The sequence below is a fragment of the Paralichthys olivaceus genome, chromosome 8, assembly GCF_024713975.1.
Source record: "Paralichthys olivaceus isolate ysfri-2021 chromosome 8, ASM2471397v2, whole genome shotgun sequence".
In the NCBI taxonomy this organism is placed as follows: Eukaryota; Metazoa; Chordata; class Actinopteri; order Pleuronectiformes; family Paralichthyidae; genus Paralichthys; species Paralichthys olivaceus.
This window is the reverse complement of record NC_091100.1, coordinates 9,184,568-9,206,977: the sequence shown is the minus strand read 5'-3', so window position 1 is coordinate 9,206,977 and position 22,410 is coordinate 9,184,568. Positions and strand designations below refer to the sequence as shown.

The 22,410-nt window shown below is 41.1% G+C and overlaps 2 protein-coding genes across 5 annotated transcripts in view; one reads left to right on the top strand and one right to left on the bottom strand.

Annotated features, from left to right (window-relative positions):
* Positions 1 to 19: 19 nt before the first annotated feature.
* Positions 20 to 4,623, bottom strand: ints12 (integrator complex subunit 12). Its single transcript, XM_020101261.2, has 7 exons — positions 4,305 to 4,623; positions 3,500 to 3,663; positions 3,213 to 3,371; positions 2,614 to 2,795; positions 2,336 to 2,495; positions 2,057 to 2,200; positions 20 to 854 (listed from the first exon to the last, which is right to left on the bottom strand). The coding sequence occupies exons 2-7, from the start codon at positions 3,653 to 3,655 to the stop codon at positions 294 to 296; spliced, it is 1,362 nt and encodes a 453-aa protein (XP_019956820.2). The 5' UTR covers positions 3,656 to 3,663; positions 4,305 to 4,623; the 3' UTR covers positions 20 to 293.
* Positions 4,595 to 22,410, top strand: part of gstcd (glutathione S-transferase, C-terminal domain containing) — a 42,733-nt gene continuing 24,917 nt past the window's right edge. For 2 of the 4 annotated variants that reach the window (XR_011243872.1, XM_069530637.1), the window contains exons 1-5: positions 4,595 to 4,725; positions 4,864 to 5,298; positions 6,043 to 6,496; positions 7,766 to 8,035; positions 12,180 to 12,273. Coding sequence is in view for 3 of the 4 variants with exons in the window: in XM_069530637.1 (XP_069386738.1) it covers positions 4,874 to 5,298; positions 6,043 to 6,496; positions 7,766 to 8,035; positions 12,180 to 12,273 (1,243 nt within the window). In the remaining variant the exon portion in view is untranslated. The other 2 variants (XM_020101347.2, XM_069530638.1) reach the window with 2 other exon arrangements.

Below are 22,410 nucleotides of genomic sequence, written 5' to 3'. Positions count from 1 at the left end.
CTACAAAGTCATTGATATATGCAATTTGTCAGAGGAGGATATTTAATGATGTTCGTTGATAAAAACTGACAGTCACGTTATAAATGTTTGGATTTGTTAGGGCAGGATGAAGCACACCAAGTACAGCAGCATTTACGTAAAGTAAGATTCAAGTATTTGACTGGATCATGTAAATCTATGTACAGATGCTCTTGTCATACAAACATTATTTTGTCACTAATTTCACACGTTTGAAAGGTTTATTTTCTACTCCCCCAGATCTCCTCGTCCTCTCCTTTTCTCTCCATCTCTTCTCATTTCTTCAGTTTCTTTTGCGCTGCTTTCTTCTTCACCAGATGTAACCGTTTCATGGCATTGAGCTGAGACTCTTGAAAAGTTGGCGCTTTGTCCCCTGGTGCAACCTTTGACCCGTTCCCATTGTTTCCGTTACCTTCTCCGTTATTGCCTCCGTTCCCCCCGCCGCTTCCCTGGGCGCTACCCGGGGAGCCGGCCCCCGACGAAGCAGAGCTTTTCCCTGGGTTTTCGCTGCTCGATGCGCGGTTCAGTGGCTGCTTACCCAGAGTCAGGGGTGGAGGAGGTTTCAGGGGCGCCTGACTAGAGCCATTTCCGTTACCACCACCAGGAACCTTGGTACTCACAAGTCCTGATTTTGCTCCAGCCAGTCCAGACAGGCCGGCAGGTTTTTGGCCAGAGGGAGCTGTCACAGTCTTGTTGCTCCCACTTGGACCAGAGGAACCCAGTTTGGAGCTGGGAGGAAGAGCAGTGCTCGTCTTGGCTCCAAATGCAGCCCAGCCTGTAAGACCACTGCTGGAGGAGGAGCTGCTGCTGGTGGGGGTGGCTGATGTTGTGGACGCCTGCATGAAATGAAAATAGTTAGTAGTTATCACAACACACCACAAATTTAATGAGGACAAGAAATCTCTGGTAGCAAAATAAGCTGTGTCCCAAGTCAGGGGCTGCATCCTTCAGAGGACTGTGTCTATGAAAATGTGCCCTTTGTAGACTGCGAAGGTTGAACTGAAATGCTTCATCAGCTTGTTCTGCCCTCATTGTTGGCTACTTTTTGCATTTACTGCATAGATAGCTTGTTAGCTTTGTCACTGTCACACAGTGAATTCAAGGATAGGTTGGCCTCAGAAGGATCCACCGGTTGGAAGCTTCATTTCTTGTGAATGGAAGGCCGCATTTTAAAGAGCCTTCAACATGAGGCAGTCTATGCAGCCCCTGAATTGGGACACATCCATACAACACTACGTCCTGCAGTGCAGTATTGTTCTAAGATGCGTTGGAGGATAGAGAAACAATTTGAGGATTTGTAAGTAAACAACAAAAATGAGGACACCTGTAGGATTTGTTTTGCATCAACTTTCGTAACGAATTAAGATAAGTGAACCAATTTCTTAATCCTAGAAAAAGGAATATTCATTTGATCAGCGTTTGGTGACCACAACAAAAAAAATGCATTTTTTTCCTTGGGGCGGCTCATTGTTTACCTGTGACTAGTCTAGCATGTTTATTAGCAAACTTACCTGCAAGCTATGCAACTTGAGCAAAACTTTTGTTTGAAAAACAAACAAAACTCACCCCCACTGCGGCTGCTATTAACATAATGAAATCACTGACTAAAGGCAAAATGTTTGCTGTCACAATAACTTCATGGTGAATAAGTAAAAGTGCTGGAAAGTTTTAAACTAAATTCTCTCTGGAGAAATGACACAGCAGCAGAAGTCAGTGGTTGAATCATTAAAGATAAGTGTATACTTTCTGCTCATTGTCCTCTGCAGAGATATTTATGCAGTCTGCCTTTAGGAACAATTTTGCATATTGACAACTATAGTTTTCTCTCACTTGCTACCAGTAATATGGAGGGAGAATCCTAGTTTCCCAGAGTTTAACACAGTAGAACACATGAAACACAATAAAAGATTTATTACACGTGTTGGCAGAATGCTTGGTAAGCATTCCCTTTCTCTCACTACACCTGATTGGCATTAAGACCATCTTGCATTCTGTTTAGGTCTCATAAACATGACGGCCACAATGAGTTGAAACTTACCTTCACTTCTGTTCTTTTAAAGGCCTGGAAGGTGCTGGTTGTGTCAGGTTTGGATTTCAGTTCCGTCTTTTTGACCAGTGTGTCTTTAACGACAGGCGCTGATGATGCAGATGCAGGGGACGGCTTCTGTGGAGGTTTCTGGGCCTAGTGGGCAAACAAGAATCGTTTTAAACAGATACAACTGGACCTTGTAACACCACTCAGTCAATCACTGATTCACTGGTGATCTGCTACGAGTAATTATCAATCAGATGTTGGAATATAACTTGTTTTTCTCACCATGCGTTTCATTTGCCTGGTGCAGCGGGCACAATACCACACAAGCCGTGGGTCGTTGACTTCTTTGTCTGTCACCTGGGGCTTGTGACAGTCCTGGTGGTACAGATTATGGCACTCTTGGCACTCAACCAGCTGGTTCCCCATGGTGACTGTCATTTGTCTTGCGTAATAAAAAAAAGGAAAAAAATAAAAATTTGCTGAGTTAGACATCAATCTGACCTGAAGCTATTGCAAAAGATAAATAAACTTTAATTATTTGGTTGATCATTAACATGTACCTGCAAACCACACAAGCCAGACCCATTTCCATGGCAAAGTCATCAGCGTTGGTCTCATCATAATCATTAATGTTTGACAGGAGGTCCTTGCTCGTCTGAACGGTAATCGGAGAAGAGCGATTCTCCTGTTTCTCCAAACGAGGCTTTTTTGGAGGGTCCACCTCACCCAAGTCAACCCTGACCTGATAACAGTGAGAAAGACAGACGTCACTTTACAGACTGACATCATCACATCTTCAAAATGTAAGTACCAATGCGCTTTATATATCTGGACTCAACTCTCTTCATCAGTTCTAAGCTGAATTGCATGTACCTGCTCTGCAATACAGTGTTGTAGATCTAAAACAAACTTGAAACCAATTCATTATCTTGATAATGGCTCTAATTGACAGATATATACCTGTAGATTAATTATCTTTTAATTGTCATTTAATTAAGGCTCAACAACTTTCACAATTTATGCTGTACTTTGCAAAGAAATGCATTTTTTGTGGTTTGGAATTTATTTTGGAATGTCTTTTTTCTCCTAAGGATGGTATTTAACATATGGCAAAATCACAAATTTCACTCCAAGCAAAAAGATAAAAAAGATCCTTTACCTTCTCAGACGGTCTCTTCTCTACTTCTTTTTTGCTTTTTTCCGAGGTGGATTTGCTGCTGCCACTGCTGCTGCTGGAGGACGAGGAGCTCGACGAGGACTTTGAGTCCTGTTTACTTAAGCTCAGTTTTGACACGGATCCCTTGGACACCTCTATATCCTGAGGATATATGATAATAACACAGAGAAGTTATTATTTTGTTTGAATAAATTACATATAATGAAATTGAAAGAGAAAACCATAAAGATGGTGGAATGCAAATGAAGAGTGTGATGCAATCCCTTTACCTTTTGTGATGAACGATAAGATGAGTCACTTCCTCTTGAAAGGGACTCATCTAGTAAAGCTTTGAGTTTCTCAACGGAGTCTTTACTCTTGGAGTGCAGGTAACTCAGACCCTTTAGGAAGATGGGATCCAAATCCAGACTGACAGGTCCAGCCATGGCTGAAACTGGAGATCAGAAAATAATGTCAGATTATTAAATCCAGGGTTAGGGCTAAAGGTTACAGCTTCATGAAATATTACTCATGTCCCTCCTAACTAAGGTTTTGGTTAAAACTGTGATCACTTCTTCTTCATGTGGGATTTTAATTTCCTCTCTGATGTTCAGCTGCACTGCTCATTCAGGCTGGACACATTAAAGAAAGAAACACACTTCCCCCTCCACAGGGAACATTTAGAAAGACTGAAATATTCATCTGAAGCTGTTTCTGTCTGTTTCTGCTCAGGGAAGTTTGGCCCCAGTTTATCACTCACTAAATCATTGTCTGGTGCATTTATTACGTTTACACTGATGCCAGCAGGCGTCGATAATAATGACATTTGGTGGCAAAGAGAGGAAAACAAGGCTGGAGACATCACACACAAAAGAAAAACCACCGGGTGGAGAAAGACACTGGCCGTTCCTTCTGATGCAGTGATGGTTTCCAGAGCGTCGCTGCTTCTCTGATTCAGTCGTCGGTGTTAAATGTAAATGAAACTTGAGTATCGCACTGAGAGAAACAGCAACAACGCCACGGGAACTAAAGTCACCTCCTCTCTCTGCTGTCACACAAATAAACAGAACATTAATTAAGGTTTCACTACATTACCTCTCTCGCTCTTTAGGAAGGAAACAGTCTCGTGCTCCGGTGTTTTCGTCCAGTTGAACGGTTGATGGTTGATCAACGCTTCCTCAAGAAGAATCAACCGGGACGGACCGTTCTTCTCTTACAACCTGCGCAACCCTCAAATACGTCCGGGATGTCCACGCGCGGAACCTTCCCTGCGGAGCCTTTTCTTTTCTTAAATGATATAATAATCCACATTTTCAAACTCAGTTATATGCGACACATTCACTTTGCAGTCAATATTTTTAACATACGCTTTTATTGCACGCAATATTCACATTAGTATAAACATGCAGGGTGTGATAGCGGACAGCGGATGGCGCTGTGGTGCTAGTTTAGCTGTGGCACAGGCAAAGAAGAAGAAAGAGTGGACGACAACAGCGTGGGTTTGTTGAATTTACCGGTGAGTGTGAGTGTGTGTGTGTGTGTGTTTATGTGTACGTGTACTGTTGCGAGTATATGTTAATGTCGAAAGTATTAGTTTAGCTTACTCTAGCCGCCATCTTTTAAATTGCTCCCCAACCTCGTTGTGTTTTCACAGGTTATTTAAAATGACACACGCGGACGCAGAGCCCCGTCGACCCTCCCTCTATTTAGAAGTTTGTTCCCAAGGTGAGGAGGCTCGTCTCCCCCTGCACTCCTCCATCACCCTCTTCCTCCTCTCGTACTGCGGCTGTAAGTCTTTCAAAGTGTCCCTGGTCTCCTCCACACCCTCCTGCTCGCAGGCTCTGAGGCAGGGGCTCGTACCGGAGAGCGTGGAGGTGTGTGAGGCTCAGCCGGAGGGTCTGCCTCCGCTGGTGAGGGGCTGTCGACTCCCCGCTGTGCTGGATGAGAGCGGGCGGCTGTGCAGGGCTGGGCTGGCCGTGGTGCTGAGACACATCATCCACAAGACCCTGGAGGCTGATCCCTCCAGGAAGGATGTGCAGGCGCTGCTGGGCTTCAAGAAGACCTGCCTGAAGGCCTGTGCTGAGGTGAGGTGGGGGGTGGGGATGCTCACTGGCTTTAAAGGGAGGGTTCTCACCACTGTGCAGATGGAGATGCTAGGTGAAGTGTCTGAGTCCACAAAACACTTTTGGAGTATCACAGGTAAACAGTGTTGCAGCCAAACCCAATACAATTAAAGGAACTGGGTGACCACTTCTTCAAATGTGAATGTCGGGGCTTACGGACACTTTAACGACACCACAGGAGGAGAAGTGGTCACCATTTACTGAAACACTCTATACCCCTTGAAACTCCAGAAGCGTTTTGTGGACTCAAACACTTCATGCACCCCTCCATCGGCATAGTGGTGAGTAGATAATGAGTGAATTTTCACAGAGAGAGGAGGATATAAGTTTCTACTCAGCTGCTCGTATATAGATGTGTACAGATGTAAATAGAATGGTGCCCATTGGAGCACATATTTTCCATCAAGGCCCAACAGTCTATTTAAATTCAATCAAGCTGCACCAAATTTTACACACTCACAAATATCAGTTCTCTTTATGTTCCTGAACTTTTGAGGAGATTGGAGCTTTTAATAAAATGTATTTCAAGTAGTTCTCAAGTCTGCTCTCCTTCCTTGACTGTTTCCATTTTCAATCCATCAATTGATAAACTGCTCGTCTTTCAAACAGTTTTGAAAATGTTCCAGCCCAAAATGACTTTTTCTTTACTGGAGTGACTCCGAAATCTTTAAAAATCTTCCTCTTATCACCATTCGTCACTCTCAGGTGAGCCAGTGGACCAGACTGTGTGAAACTGGCATCCCCTCAGCTGTAGAAGAGCACCTTCAAAATCCCACAGATCAATATCAGCAGCTGCCTCTCTCCATCCTCACCCTGGAGCGAAGGCTGGCGGAGCCGGTCAAAGTCCACAACGATGACAAAATACGCCGGCAGAAACTCCAAGAGCAGAGACAGAATGAGAAGAACGAGTCGCCTGAAGTCCGAGCAGATGTGAACAATGAGTGTGAGCCTGGACTGTCGCCGCAGGTCTCTGATGGACTGGAGCTCAGGGCTGCTCTGGCCAAGCTGTCTGTGGATGCAGTTCCCGCTGTGACCGCTAGGGAGAGCTCTGAGATCAGGAAAGTGAAGACCATAGATCTCCCTCCGCTGGAGCATGTGTTTGCTGAAGGACTGTACTTCACTCTGACGGATGTGGTGCTGCTGCCATGCATCTATCAATACCTGGTAAGAGCCTTGGAGTTTATGAATCATGTTTGAGGGTGTTGGATACAATCAGTCCTCTTATCACTGCTTTTCACTGCCTTTTATTATCAGAAAATTTAGATCCATGAATACACATTAAATACTGATTTAATTTTCATACTTTCCCTGTATATTTTCATTATTTTGACACAATAAGATCTTTAAAATCCCCATTAATGTGCCATAAGCCACTCTTTTACATATTTAATGTCTTTTTTTAATGCCTTTATTATGATGACTTGTCAAATTATGCATGAATTTTGGTTTTGACTCTCTGGTGTGGGTGAGCAGACAGCAAATCCACCTCCTTTCAGTTCTGTCCAGGCAGAAACTTGAGTTAAGAAGAGTCGCTGCATCACTCTTGGCACAGGTTTCCCTCTCAAAGGTGGTCTGCAGCCACCTGGCAAGGAGTGATAACACTGTATGGGAGACTCTCCATTCAAATGCAGCAGGTTGAAATGCACTTCAATGACTTTATTTTGGGAACGTGTTTCCCTCTGCAACAGATCAAGAATCCGTGGTTTGTTAAGTTGACCTTAAAAATCGTATCTTCCAGAGGACGTCAGAAGCTCACGACCATTTAGTGAATATTCATAACTCTTAATGATTACATGTTTTTATGTAAAGTTGGTCGCAGCAATTGAAGCAACAGCAGTGGACACCAGAAGCAGTGCACCAGGGCTTAGTTGAGTGGTATATTATTATTGATTAGGAATGCTGCACTGTCTGGCACTGAAGTGGAGCTCAACCTCCATTTCACCCTTCAGCTGTCACCCAGCTATTCCTCAACTGTGGGAATAAACTGAAGTTCTCACAATGAGGCTTTTAGTAGTCAGCTGTGCTCCAGTGGTTTCCAGTTTCACACTCAGCCTAGCGTGTCTCCTCTTAACGGCCATCACAGTCCGCGACACATGCAGCCACGACGGATCCTTTCCACTCCGCCCACTCGCCATACTGCAGAGTGCCCCCATCTCCCTCTCTCTGTCTGTGTCCCCCCTCTCTTTCTCCCATCCTCCACACACAGTGACACTGCTTCTCTGATCACGTCTCTGTTCATGTCCTCACCCTCCCCACCTGCAAACGCTGTTTTGATGTTTTTCCTGCCCCTCATGTGTGTCCACCAGTGTGATGAGGGAGTTTTGGTGGAACCTGACATCCCGCTCCATTGGAGATGACACATCAGATGAGTCACTTAATCACTATTGTTGTTTCTTTCTTCTTTTCTCTCTTTTCTCTCATTGTCTCTGACAGTGTTCTCTCCAAGCCCACGCTGTGAGTACTCTGCATCAGCTCCCCCACCTGCTGCGTTGGTTCAACCGTGTTCAGGAGGTACCTGGGGTCCTTCGTGCAGCCAAGGCTTGTGGTATAGTTCTTTCCAACCTCCAAGTTCCTACATCCACACCCCCAGTGCTGTCAGCAAAGGACAACCCATCTTGTCAACTGGAGCAAGAAGAAAACCAGGAGACGACGTCACAACTGCCTTTTGTCGGTGGCCCCAGGCCCACAATGACTAAACTTAAAGTAATTTCTCCCAATTTCTTACTTATTTCCCATCATGCTTTACCTCTCTGTGCTCTCCAAATATTTTGCTTGAATGCAAATGCCCACAGATATAAACTACATCCATACTGATGAGTTTGTGTTTTATAAAACAAAAACAACCACTGATAACACAATTTTTTAGCTTTGCCTCGATAATAATCACTGTCCTTACTTACACACCTGTAAATGCATGTCATGTGACAATTCACACTGGGCATGTGCATACTGATGCAAACAGGAAGTAGATGGCCTACTCTGCAGCTGGTTTCCTCGTTACAGAAAATACTACGACTGAGAATCAACAATGGCGAAAAGTATGACGAGGGTTTTCTTTTCTTGGAGCGATGACGAGGTGGAACCGTTACTGGCAGTGTTGTTTAAAATGTTTTGCCTTCACTAGTGACAGTCGAGCCGTGACTGAAAAAAAAAAATCATGAAGCAACTAATTTCTGATCATCCGGACTACACCTTTAGTTTTCAAACTAAAACGGAACAAATAGCATTTCTAAACTTCTTCGTTTTAGGTGATCAAAAACTGCGGAGTCGTATGGACAGCAGGCGTCAGCATAGCAACCGTGATGCTTTTTAAAAAACAAACATAGTATTGTGGATGTAACGTCTGACTGTAAGTTAAAGCTGCTGTCTCCTATCATCCCTTCACAGCACAGATAGACAGCGTGTAGGCTCCAACTGGTTGTTAACCATTATCCCTATAATTTCACGCCTCAATTTTCTGTGTCTTCAGGAGTGTAGCTAAGTTAATGTTTTGTCTGCCAGCTGACTTTCTTAATTGTTGAAATTTTCATCGTTCTGTCAGCGTGTTAACACTAAGAGCTTCCAGTCACAGGATTAACAGTTAAAGTGGGCTGTTTAAAGGTCCCAGGATGCTTATCTGTAGACACGATTTTCTTCTCACAGAGGTTGTTTGTATGACATGTTTTTATCTGTCAAGACAAAAGAACAAAACAAGTGACCATTCTCAAAAGAAAAAGAACAGAATCTGCTTTTAAGAATAGTGTTTTACTGCCCTCAATAAATTTAAAAATTCTCACTTCAGTATTCTCTGTGGATCCTGTTGCCACTTACAATAGTGCAGACAGCGCACATTCAGCTCTTCCTCATTTCAGGTGCAATAAAAACAATGAATCCAGTCCAAAACAAAACAATGTTTTATAGCCAGACTAAGTAGTTTCTAGTAATGGCTGAAAGTCTTAGTGTAAAGTGATAAGACAGCTCTCAACACTAACATAATGTGTCCACACTCTGAAAATGTAATTCCCTGAGCAAGCATTGGCAAACACACGCACACACTCTCACATTTATAACTTTCATAGCTCCACAGCACTGCAAATATTGCCGCTGCAACATTATTTGGACCAGCTTCTTCAGCAGGAGATAAATAAGCCCTGCTGTTTAAAAGGAGACTTTGTCTGACCTCTTAGTGCTGAGCCTTCAAACTGTACTCTTGGCCTTGTTGCTATGCTCCCTTAGCGAAGATATTTCCGTGATTTCCTGCTGGCTAAGTGTCTATCACAGTGTGAAGTTATGTGACGGGAAGCGAGCAGAGGGAGAAAGCTGTAAAAAAAAGAAAAAGAAAAAGAAAGAAGATAGTTTGAGTGAGCTGGGTGGTCAGGATGGGCTTGTGTCTCAAATGTGCCATGTTGCCGGATGAAATTTAGCGAGGAAGCCACAGATGTGCTCAAATGACAGTTTTCATGGCACGGTGAAATCAGACATTAGAACCGAGAGGAATGCGTGCACACACGCAGATCTGCACACAATGGCCACCATTCTTTATTCCCTCAGAGGGATTATAAGGATGGCTGCGTGTCGCCACCATCATGTCTGCAGTGCAGCTGTTGTGTTGTCTTGGCTAAAGTGCCTGTGTATGGCCTCATGCATATGTGCGTCTGCTAAGGCAAGTGTGTCGTCTGACATAGTGACACGCGATCCGTCACTGCTGCAAACCAGAGGCACCGGGCTTATCTCACTCCATTATCCACAATAGAAATGTATCATAGAATCTTTCCCTCACATCAGTTAACACACATGGATGCATGCCAGTCAAACTGCTTGTGCAATGAGGTGCAGACACACAAACGGTAAACTGAGTGTAAACAGAAAAGTAGCCCCGACAACAAAATGCAAGATTTAAGCCTGTCTGCTATTACTCCCCTCTTGATTGACAGGTCTGTTGATGATATGAGACAACAAGCTAATCTGAGTTAGCAGTAAAATTAGATCCTGGATTTTCTGATGGAAGAACAGGAAAGGCTGTGTTCCAGAAACTGGGATTACTGAGTGTCTGTGTCTGTTCCTGTGGAAACTGCTATACTGAACCTAACCATATGACAGATTATATTCTTAGATAGTTTTGGTCCAGTTGAATATTTACGTCATTGATGGCCATTAGGGAATCATCTCTCCCAGGTCAGATTACCAGGTGAAGTCCACAATATTCTCAGCTTTAGAATGGCACTGAAGCATCTTCAAGTGTGCTCTTTTGATATTTCTGATCTTTTAAACCAAACTGTTGCTGCTTCCTCTTCAACTTTACTGCTGTGGCAGATCAACTGGATCTTAACCGCTGCTCCCGAGCTGGTTTTCAGGCTCTAAACCATGTGCTTATCATCAAGCATGAGACATGCTGCTTTCTCCAGAATTATGCCTTGACATTTCCCTTATCATTTTAAAGTAAAAAGTATGTTAATTATTTTGATAAATTTCATCCAATTAGATTCTTAGTAGCTTTTAAATTTGCTACTGTAATTATGTCTTATCTACATCGAGTATTTCAGTAGAATCAGACTTTTTAGTTAAAGTCATGGTGCACCACAGCTGCAGCCACTTTGTGACTTAAAAACTTAAATCACTGGTTAGATAAAATTCATTCTGGATTTTTGCAAAATCCCAGTTTTACTTAACTCTTTATGACATTGACCTCACATGCTCTCATCAAGTGACAGAAACAAATAAAGTCAGGTCCATTGCAATATGTATTTATATTCTACAGAGCAGTTTTCTGAAATATATAACCTTGATTTCATTTGGTCATTTTGAAGCTGTAATTTAGTTCTCGTTTGTTGGATTTTACATAACACCACACAGAACAGTTCCAGTTTGCCAAAGCTACTGAAGTAGCGATGCCAGCAATGAAATCTTTTGAGGGAAATAGTGTTTATTGCTGGGCCTGTTTGTTCAGAATGAAGTGCATCATACAGGTCTATATGATTCTGGTCTTTCAGTGTAAATCTTCAAGTTATTTATAGACTGTCCATTGTAGATAACTACTGGTTGGTGATGTGCTATGATATAAGGCATTCATACAATTTTCCCTACCAGTGTACTTTTATAATACAATAGTTACAGATGTAGCTGTTGTTTTTTTTAAATTTAGTAATCATGAAATTATACATAGCTGCCTACAGCTATAACAGACTTGTAGTGATTTCTTAATAGGAATACACAATATAAAAGGACCATTGTTTTCACAGCAAGTAAAGGCTTAATTTAATTAATTAATTATTTAAATTATAATAAGTTAGATAATATTATAACATCACCTTAGTGTAATAGTATTCAGTTATTGGTAGATATGTTCCAAATGTCAATATTATTTTCCCTGCACCACACACCCCTTCATGGTTATTAAGGGTATTAATTGAAGTTAAGGCAAAAGTGCAACAGTCAGAAAACATTTTCCCAGAAGGAAAGTGTGAACATTAACTTGTTTCTGAACGTATATTAGTGTATTATTCTTCTTCGCGTGGCTTTGATTCAAAGATCAGAATCATTGTTGCAGCCAGCCTACTTATGAAAGAGAAAAACCAAAGTACTTCATCTTATCTGCTCAGTTTCTTCAGTATTTCTCAGTAGTGTGTTGGATGTGCAGGTGTATGCACTGTACTGGAGAACTTTTGTTCTCTTGAGAGAGTAATGAGTGTCCTGGCATGTTCTTTTCCTCAGGAACAGCTTCAGCTCAGTGTGAGGAAGGTAATAAAGGGCTTGTTCAAGAGGAGCTCTTTGATGCGCTTCATTACAACCATTGGACCACAGAACCTCAAGGCTTTGGAGGGGTTTCTATGGTAACCTATGTGTCTGTGCTTGTGTGTTCCTCTCTTAGGAGAAAGGCATCCAGGCAGTCTTCGCTCCTCATCCTTGCCCTGCCTGGACCCTCCCATGGGACAGCTTACCAGGAGCTATCAACCCCACTGAAGGTAAAGTGAAATCCCCGCCTTGTGGCTCTCCCTCCTTTTCCTTCCTCGTTTTTCCCTCTGCCCTTGCACTCTACTTTTTCTGTTTTTTAAATTGCTCTTTGTTTCAACCAAATACACCTCCTCCTATCTGCATTGAAACCTCCTCCCCCATCTCGTTATCTGTACGCCTCTACATCTCTCCCTGCTCCTTCTTTCACCTTATTACTTGGCCAAAGTCAAAACAAATACTATGGATAGAGTATGTGGAGCAATGAGTGAGGAATGTGCATAAATGTTTGCATAAAGCCTTTTCTTTCTGCTGTGTCCTGGTGAGTTTCACTGGCACCTTACCGCCCTCCGCAAGAAAACATTAGCAACTGACGCATGGAGAGGCTTTCTGTCCAGCCTCTGCTGGATGCGTTTCCCCCATGAGTCCCCTCTAATGAATTTTAAAGTGCTTATCTCGATGTGTTATCCTTCTCCTGTTCTGGGGGTGAGAGTGCGAAATAGGTCTGTGACAGAAACACACTTAGCACAACAGAAACTGTGCAGACACTGAATGTACCAACAACTACTGTGCAACCTAGAACTTGTGCAAATGCGTTTGTGGATGCTGATTGTAGTCAGAGCCGTATGTAATTGGCAGTGGAATGGTTGATTGCCGCCCCAGGTGGAAAGGGTGAAGCAGATAAAGGAAACATTTGTTTCTTTCTCTTTCATTCATTCACGTCTGCATTATTTTTCTTTGTATTAATGAGACGTGTTTGAAGCAGCTGCAATGAAATTGGTGTTATTATTATAAGGAAATGGAGGAGCTTGATAAAGACACATACACTGTATATGCATAATATGAATATGTAGATATTTCCTTTCCTCTTGATCATTTTGTTTTCAATTTATTTCGTCCGTCCTTTTATTTTCACCAATATGGAGATTATTGCAACAAACAGAACTTCATTCTCATTGCTTATTCCCGACACTTATTACAAAACACAGGAAAATGATCAGTGGGCATTTCAACATATGGTGTAATGATTCATCTTCTCTGTCTTTTGGCCCATATGTTTTTGCAGACCTAAAGCTTCCACTTTATTACAGTTATATCATCAGTGATCTATTACTTAGAATCTGAACAAGAACACAAAAACCACAGGTACTTCACATGTATTCAGACAATGTGAAGACAGAACGCAACACAACCACTGCAGAGAATGCTCGATAGGAATACCTTGTTTGTGGTGCATCTCTCACTCATATTGATTTTTTTTTTTTTTACTTAATGTCACCATGTAAACATTTTTCTTCCAAAAAAAACCAAAAAGAATTTGCATTGTGAATAGCACGCAGTGCACACACCACCACCCTAGGCCCGACAGTCCCCTTAAATTCAATCAAGCTGCACCAAATTAGACACACTAGATATCAGTTCCTTAAACATGCCTGGTTTTTTCTCCATCAAGATCCATGAGTTATTCCCCGGGTAAAAGATGAATATGTGAAAAAAACACTGACGTAAAAGAAAGTGGAAAATAAATCCATAATATGCCCCTTTATCCGGATCAGCGCAAAAATTCAATGCTTCCTTCTATTGGCCCATGTCCAATCTTTTCACTCAGTTTCATGGAAATATGTGGAGTAGGTCTTGTATAATCCTGCTTCCAAACCAACCAACCAAGGATAGGGTTGAAAAAATAACCTCTTTGGCGGAGGTAACAACATCTATCAAAGTTACATCAATCCCATATGACCTTTTAATTGTTCTTTTACTACATTTACTGTACAATTAGTGACAACAGAACAGAGATGCTTTCTTTATTGTGCCCGGTCTGTATTGTTGGAGCAACATGGACTTAAGATTTAAAAAAGTCTATGACGTTTACATGCTGAATTTTTAAAAGATGAAACTGAAAGTAAGTAGGTTCACATTAACGTTTAGTAGATTTATTGTATCTCATATTTGTTGCAAATCCTTCACTGACATCTATGGCATAGACAACAGATCGGTATTTCATCCATCCTCATATTTTTTCCTTGTATGTAGTGTGTGTGGAATCTGTGGCGTAACTGAAAGCCAGCACGACGAAAGCAGTGGCCTGATGTCCACTGCTTCATTACATGTACAAAGTGCTGGATTAGGGCCAAATCAATGAGGATCTTATCTCTTCCCTCCCGCTCTCATTCTGCACTGTACTTGTAATTTTGACAGGCCGCTCTCCACGATAGGAACTAATCACACGTTCCTATCCCAGAATCCCCTGCTGACATCTCAACAGAAGTGTGCTTGATGATGTGATCAGCCTGTGTCTTTTCTAAGAGTGAAAATCGAGGAGAGAAAATTTTAGCTGTCCAAATTTGCCGGCACTCTGCATGATAAAGGGTGCTGTAGATATCTCCTTCTGCAGTATTTGGTTGGTATAGTAGGTAGCCCCTGCATTTCAGCAGTGCGTAATTAAAAAGTCGAAGAGACGAAAGTCCGCCAAGTTGCCCTGAACCTCAGTGTGTGGGCTCCTCCATCTATCTGCTCTCACAGTGTGCACACACACGCCTACACGTATAGTACTACAGGGAAAAATGCAGCATTTTACGCTTACGTATGCATGATATTTCCATACCTTAAAACTAATATAACACATCTTTGAAAGCTGTATTTATGTGTATTGGCTTATCTTTCTCAGGTAAGAGCATCAACAGTTCGGTCTTCACGTTTGAATAGTTTTGGTTGTGTACTACAAAGTACTGGATTTAAAATGAAAAACTGTCTCTGAGGTTAAAGTGCTGACATTCAGCTTGAATATGATTGTTTACAAAAAAAAATTCGTATCCCTGAAAAAAAGAAAAAGGTTAGAATGTGCACATCTACTATGGATGTGAACACCTCCATGCCCTCGTAAAACTGAAAGTCTTCACTTGAATCCACTAGTTTTAGTTTGAATTGCATTATTATGGTGTAGTGCCAAAATGGTATAGAAAAAATCCCTATGTCTCGATACTTTCTGACTGCACTTGCATTTCTCATAGACTTATGCTGCTTTAAGACAAGCCCTGAAGTCCAGACATTTTCCTGAACTTTCCGGCCAGCCCCTTAAAACGTCGGAAACATTCACAGCAAGCAAGAAGGAGCATTGATGAAAACAAAAATAATAGAAATATCTCAGAATGAAAAAGAGATGTCAAACATGTAGAAAACAGACCAAGAGCTCAACTTGCAAATTTTAGAGATGTTGATAATACAGGTGAATGCTGGTGTGATTGTGCAGCACAGATGAATGAATTCCTGCCTCCTACATGCTCTACCCAGACACAACCCCTCGCCTGAATGTTCTGGACATTCTCCTGTTGTCTTCTGCTGGATTTTTCATATGTGAAAGGCAAAGTGTGGAAAATGTCTGGACCCCATTTTCTGGGTATTTTCCAGAGTTCATGTGTGAAAAATGTCTTTAAAGCCCATGTCTTCTTTATTCTGCTCCTTCCTTGTCTTGTCTAGCCCTCCATTCTTCCACCCAACTAATCTTCATTCAGTTGTTGCAAATCCTACACACAGATGCTCAGGTATGCACAATGTATAGAAGAACAAAGGGGCCTCTGTGAATCTGAGGGTTTTTGTCTCTCCAGCATCGAGGGCTGCTTCACTAAATGCGGTGAGGGCTGTCTGCAGACAGGTAAACAGCAATGCTAATACAGGGTCCATTGTATAGAGCAGCCAGTGTCTTGTCTCCAGCGCCTCACTTAATAGAGGGAGGAAGGGTAGGTGGTGAATAAAGTGGGCTGGAATGATGGAGTGTGTGACAGTGGAAGATTGAGATAGGGGTGAGGCTGCATGAGGAGAGACAGGGGTTATCAGGAGAAAATGAGGCAGGGGAAGAGGGGTGAACTAGACAATGAGGCATGAAAAAAAGGAGGGCTCGTGAGGAAACTGCATAGTTGTCATGCTTGAGACATGCTGTTATTAGGTCCTTCAGGCTTGTTTTGGTACAAGGAGCTGGGATGAGTTTCCATGTCTTTGTCTTAGGTTACAAGGGTATGACAGAAGTTGAACTGCTGGAGTGAAAACCAGCTCCATTTGTCTTTGTCTCCCCGCTTCGACTGCAGCAGAGGAGTGATTGAGATTTCACAAGCTCCACACTTGTCTGGTGTGATTTATTTATTTTTTGTCTCTGTGCTTTAAACTATTACACCAAGAAAAAAAGCTGAAACATTTTTTAGAAATGCTATCACAGTTATCAACCAAGTCATGTTTCATTATCCCAACGTGAAATCCACAGGCGTACACCTCCTGCAAAGCGTAACTGGACTTTATTGCTGGAGGAAACCCCAAACCACTCTGAAACCCAATCAAGTAGAATATATAGACTTTGATCAAATATTCATTATTTGTCTTGTTAGCGCCCCAAACACAGAATGGTGTAATGACGTTATTTAGCGCATGGACGGTGCTAAGGCTAGAATGAGATCATTTTCAATTACCTCCACCCAGGAGTTTATGTTTTCAACAATGTCCATTTGTGTGTTGATATGTTGTTTGGTTTATCGGCAGGATAACGTAAAAACTACTGAGATGGAATGACGGGACATGGGCTAAAAATGAACCCAGTACATTTAGGTGCAGATCCAGGAGTCTTTCTTGTCTCGCTTTCTTAAACTTTGCAAAATAAGGTGGGTTTTTTTTTTACATATTCAAGAATTACCCAAGGAGTTATTTTGGGATACTGAAGACACAAATCAGGGGATTGATATCTAGTGTGTGCAATTTGGTGGGGATCCAAATATGTGGTTTCATAAGGGGGCCTCTGCAGAGCTATGTTTGTATACGTTTTAGACTGTATGGGTCTGTGATATAAAAGTCTTAATTCAAACAATATCATCTCTTATATTCTCCTCATGTAACATAGGGATCTGTGATATATTCAGCACATGGTGAACCTGCTGTAGATCATGATATTGCTTAGCCGGTAGCATGGCAGCTAATGGTAGCCTTTATGGGGTTGTTCCTTGCAGTAATGGCCATTCAGCAGTATAATGGCTATGCAGTGTTAAGTGGTTCCACAGAATCCCGAGGCAGCATTTTACAGTCGCAGTACAGTGTTTGCAGCTGAGCTGGAACTTAAGACTCCATCATCCACTTCCTCCTGCATCATCATCTTCTTTGTAGATTGAATCCCAACAGAACCTTTAGCAGCACCAGAAGCCATGGCCAAGCTTTTTAGTGCTTTTCCTGTTTTATTCTACAGTATTCTGCAGTAGTAGTTAAACATCTGTCTTGTGTACTTTCCAGACATCCCTCCGATGTTGACAACAATAGTTTGGGAATTGCAGCAGCTGTTTGTGCAGACAACAGATATTTATTATGTAGCTGTACATTTCCTACAGTGTTTGTCAAAGCTTCTCTGTGAGTTGGATTTAAAGATGTCATACACGTGCCTTCTGATGAAGCCTTGCTCTGTTTCGTTCACAGTTTGGCTGATGTGTAATGGGCATGATTTCCCCTGTGGCGTGTCATCAAACGTTTATTGAACTTGGATGAAGATAATTATCAGGATTTGATTCAAGTTCAGATTTATGAATTTCCCATCATGTTTTCCTAGAGTAGGTATTCGAGTAGAGCAGATATATTGAACTGGTGCCCTCAGGACACAATATAGTTCCTTAAGCTGTGTGTTATGCTGGTGTTATCATTTAAAAAGAATATATATGGTCATTTTGTTTTTCCACAGAATCGTTACCTTCACATTTCACTGCCTTACAGGCATACCGTAATGAAATCCTATGACAAAGAAATCTAATTGAGGCTTGATATTTTACAGTGACAGTTTAACCATAATCTTTAATTTAAATAACAAAAATAAAAACAAATACATATAATTTTATACTTAAAATATAAACATAGATTCATCCCTTTTCTGCAGTGTGTATTCTGTAAAATAAGTTTTCATATTAGCAAACATACGTGTTGATACCAATAAGTTTATGAAAGGCTCAAATCAGCCAAATTCTTGCAACCTCATATTTTGGCAATTTATTATTTTGGTCGATAAAAATATGTTTATTTGCTGAATTTTGTTTTACTGTCCAACTTTTCCTTACATGTCAAAAAGTTAATTTGTACCCTTTTCAAAATGTTATAGCAATTCATGGCTAACAGACTGACATTTCCATTTCTACAGCCACACTGCTAGAATGGGTATAAGAGTTGCATTTAGATTTTTGCCTTTTTTTGCCTTCAAGGAAAGGTGTGTGTTTGAGTTTTGTACTTTGTGCTGTCAGTGCATTTGTAATTAAAGCAAAATTGCCTGTTATTAAAGCTAGAGATGAAAGAGTTTTGGAGAACACATGTTAATATAAAAACCAGGTCAATGCAATTTCAGAATTGTTTGTAATTGAGTGTTTGCGAGTATATGTGTTTGTACAATGTGCTAGCATTATGTTAACACCTCATTCCCTCAGGCTTACAGCTCCACACAGCAGGCTGTGACTCCCAAATCACTCCCCTCATTCTCAATTAATTGAACTCATTAGAGGCTTTAAATTGAAGATTTAAAGATGTGCAGTAAACATGGGACCCAGCACAACAGGCAGCCAGCTTTGTTACTCCCAATTAGAGGGATAATTGGCACTTTATTTCTACAATTCAAGTTCAAACACATCTAGACTCCCTGGAGGCCGACCACAGAGTTTCACTATTTGCAGTGATGTTTGAGTTGTGCCCATTTAAATGCAGAGCCAGTGGCTGCCTTCATGATGAGCTCTTTGCAAATGTCATATCATGAATATTCATTTGCCTGCTCAGTTTTGTTTTGTTCAGTAATCTCTGGTGGGGCATTGCGATGAGGGTGCGAAGCGAGGACACAGTTGCCTGACCCTGGGCCAGCTTCCAATGGGTTTTGGATTACATAGTGTTTCTTAAGCCATTTCACCAGTCTCCTAATTAATCACTTATTAGTTTTCAGGCCTGACCAGAATGTGAAATCTGTTTTCTCTAGGCTTTTTTCCCCTCTGAGCACAGTTCAATGCACTTTGTCTATTGAAATCTTGAATGTTTGAAATTCAGAAATGACATTTGAATTCTACAGATCAAAAAGGGACAATAATTCCCTGTTATCTTTTAGTTGTTAATACTTTTAACCACCAGAGATACAGCAGAGGTTGGTTTTGTCACAGTGTATAATTAATGTTCAATTAATGTGGTGAAGACCACAACTCCCGTGATCCCACACTGCTTTCAATAAACAAGGTCTTTTCTCTTATTGTTTTGATTGATAGACCGCTATTAGTTACATATTCTACATTTGAGTGTTTAACAAGCTTATTATTATTTCAGTATTTGTCTTCGTATTTCAGTGATAACAACAGATGATGTATATATAGATATGTTTGTATTTTATTTTTCCTTTAGCCCGCCATCATACGTATGCATTTTACATTTCAAATGCATTTTCAATACATAAAGTTAAACCGCTCCGCATATCACCCACCCTAACTCCATAGTGGTGATGTATTATATGAATCATTGCCATGGTGATTATCCACTCATGATGGTTCTTTTTTAAATAGATTCATACTCATACTTGATGTAATTACAGTAAGAACAAAATAAACCGTTTTGAAAAGGCCCGACCGAGAAAAACTCCCTGTTGACTTTTTCTTCTTTGTTCTGACAAACAAACCTATGAACCTTTTTCACCATAGTAAAAGATTTTTGTTCCACAATTTTTCATAAATCCAAATAAGACTTACTTATTGAGAAAAAGTATATTTTTCATTTACAACAGTATAATTGTGTGACTTTAGAACACCTCACTTTGCAGCAAACTATTTTTTTACTTTCTTGAATACCTGAAGTAAAGGCTGATGTTTACTAGTATTCTACAGTGTGAGATGATATAAAGAGGTGGCATCAGTTCAGAGAAAGTTGGTTAAAAGACTCAAATGGAGGTGGACAGATGCAGATCTGCTTTTTCATATAAATTAAAGCTACATCCTTATTTGATGAATAATATGTTCTGCAGTGTTTTGAACCAGATCAGTAGTTGAAATTAGCAACTCAAAGTAGAAAGCATTGACATGGTTCTTCATTTTGGAAATACACTGATTAAATCTGTCAGTTTCATTTGCACAGTTTATGGCTTTGGCGTGTTATGTAATACCTGTCCACACACTGTTGTTAATTACAGGAGAAACCTCACAGAGCAGCTCTGAGTAAAATGTGTTTTTCTGTGTTTTATTCTTATATTTTAATAATGTCCCTTTTTTCTCTTCCTCCTATGCCTTCCTGCCTGGAATTGTCATTATTTTTCTATCCTCTTAACATTTTCACCTCTCTCCATAACATCAGCATTCACATGAATTAAATGTTACAACATTATTTTCACTCTCTCCTGACAACAAATTTAAAGCACTTTTCCAATGTCAAAAGAAAGTACACCATTTTTGTATTTGTTCTAACCAACCCGAATAAAGGCATGAGACTGGAGTCTCGAATTTTGTCGGCATATACAGCTTCAATGGAAGAATTATAATGTTCTGTATCTGGTGACGACTCTAACAGATGACGTGTCATATTTGGTTTCAGCGTGGCACTGTGAGATGTGCCTCCATTGTATGGGAGACCTCCCCCAGTGCACACGTGTAATTTGTCTCAAAACAAGATCGTGTGTGGACCTTGGCACGCATGTCTGTGTTTCTGTCTGTCTGTGTTCTACCTCCTGAAGTTTCCCCTCATGTTTTTTAAACCCATGGTGTTGGCTTTCACTGTGACAGGTCGAGTTGTCATTTGTGGGTGTGTGGGCGTGAGTTAATGTGTGATTTGTCTGTCTCTGGATATGCAGAGGAGATTCCATGGTTTCACAGTCTGATAACTGCAATATCTTTTACTTATGTACATGTGTCATATAATTTAGTTATTTTTGCTTTTATTTTGTGATAAGTGGTAAGAAAGATGAAATTTGGGACAGAACTGGAGAGGAACATTGGCTTGTGTGGAGTTTATCTAGTGTGCAGGTGGCTCAGTAAGACATAATGACTCATCTAAATCCTGCTCTAATTATCCAAAGGGCACACGTAGTGTTTCTGTCCAATTGCAATCCCTTGATTCTTGTCCCACTTTCCCAAATAAGAATATTAGAGTGCAGAGGCATTTTGAGACATAACAGGGAAATAATTATATATTGAGCCTGAGAGTTTCTATCACAAATATAAAATACCTATTTGAGAACACATTACAAGTGATAATGATCTGCAATCTGTCACAGAATATCTGCAGAAAACTTTGTTTTCAAACACCAGGAGTTTACATTTGCAGTGACAATATGGGCTTTTTCCCACAGAGCTGAGGGGAGGACCCCTTTATTTCTCTCAATAGAGGGGCCGTGGTTTTGGCAACCTGACATTTCATGAGAGAACCAGGAGGAGCACGAGCTGGCTCCAGTCCAACCAGCTTTTATTTATCCTTGACTTGGCACTGCGAGGCTCGGGCTGAAAGCCATACTGGAAGATTTTACAAAGGTGGCAGGCCAATAGACATTGACACGACCCTCTGCAGATGCCAGTGTTGTGCCACTTACTCCCTGACTTTGACAGCTCTGGCAGAGTACAGAAAGTGAAGGATGAAGGGGGAGAGTGTGCGATGAATGAAAACAAACTACTTAGTTTGAAAGAGGAATTGCAGGGGAGAGTTTTCTGGGAACCTAACAGTGAGAGAGCAGTGGCATTTCAATATTTTGTTGTGACTTTATTTACATAGATAAAAGCTTCCATGGTGCTGGAGTAACTCAACTTCTTCAGTACGTGTGAGAAACAAAACACTGATTAAACCGAACTGCTTACTCAATGAGGGAACTTTTGTGTTGTCTTTATTATAGATCTTGACCTTACTTTAATTGCCTTGAGATAATGTATGATGTGATTTGATGCTGTAAGAATATAACATCAGAAGGCCAAACTTCCGCAGACATGCAGTGCAGTGGAGTCTGTCCAGCTCTTTATGGTGCATTGACAGCAGTTGTGGAGGAGATGAAGTGAAGCTTTTTTCAGGAGAATGAAAATAAGGACTACTTCACACATGACACTATCTGCACTGCATGGTCCTCTGTTCATGGTCCTCACAGATCAGAATTTAGGTTTACCATTTTTCCTCCATGTTCAGTTCTGCACCTGACATGATAG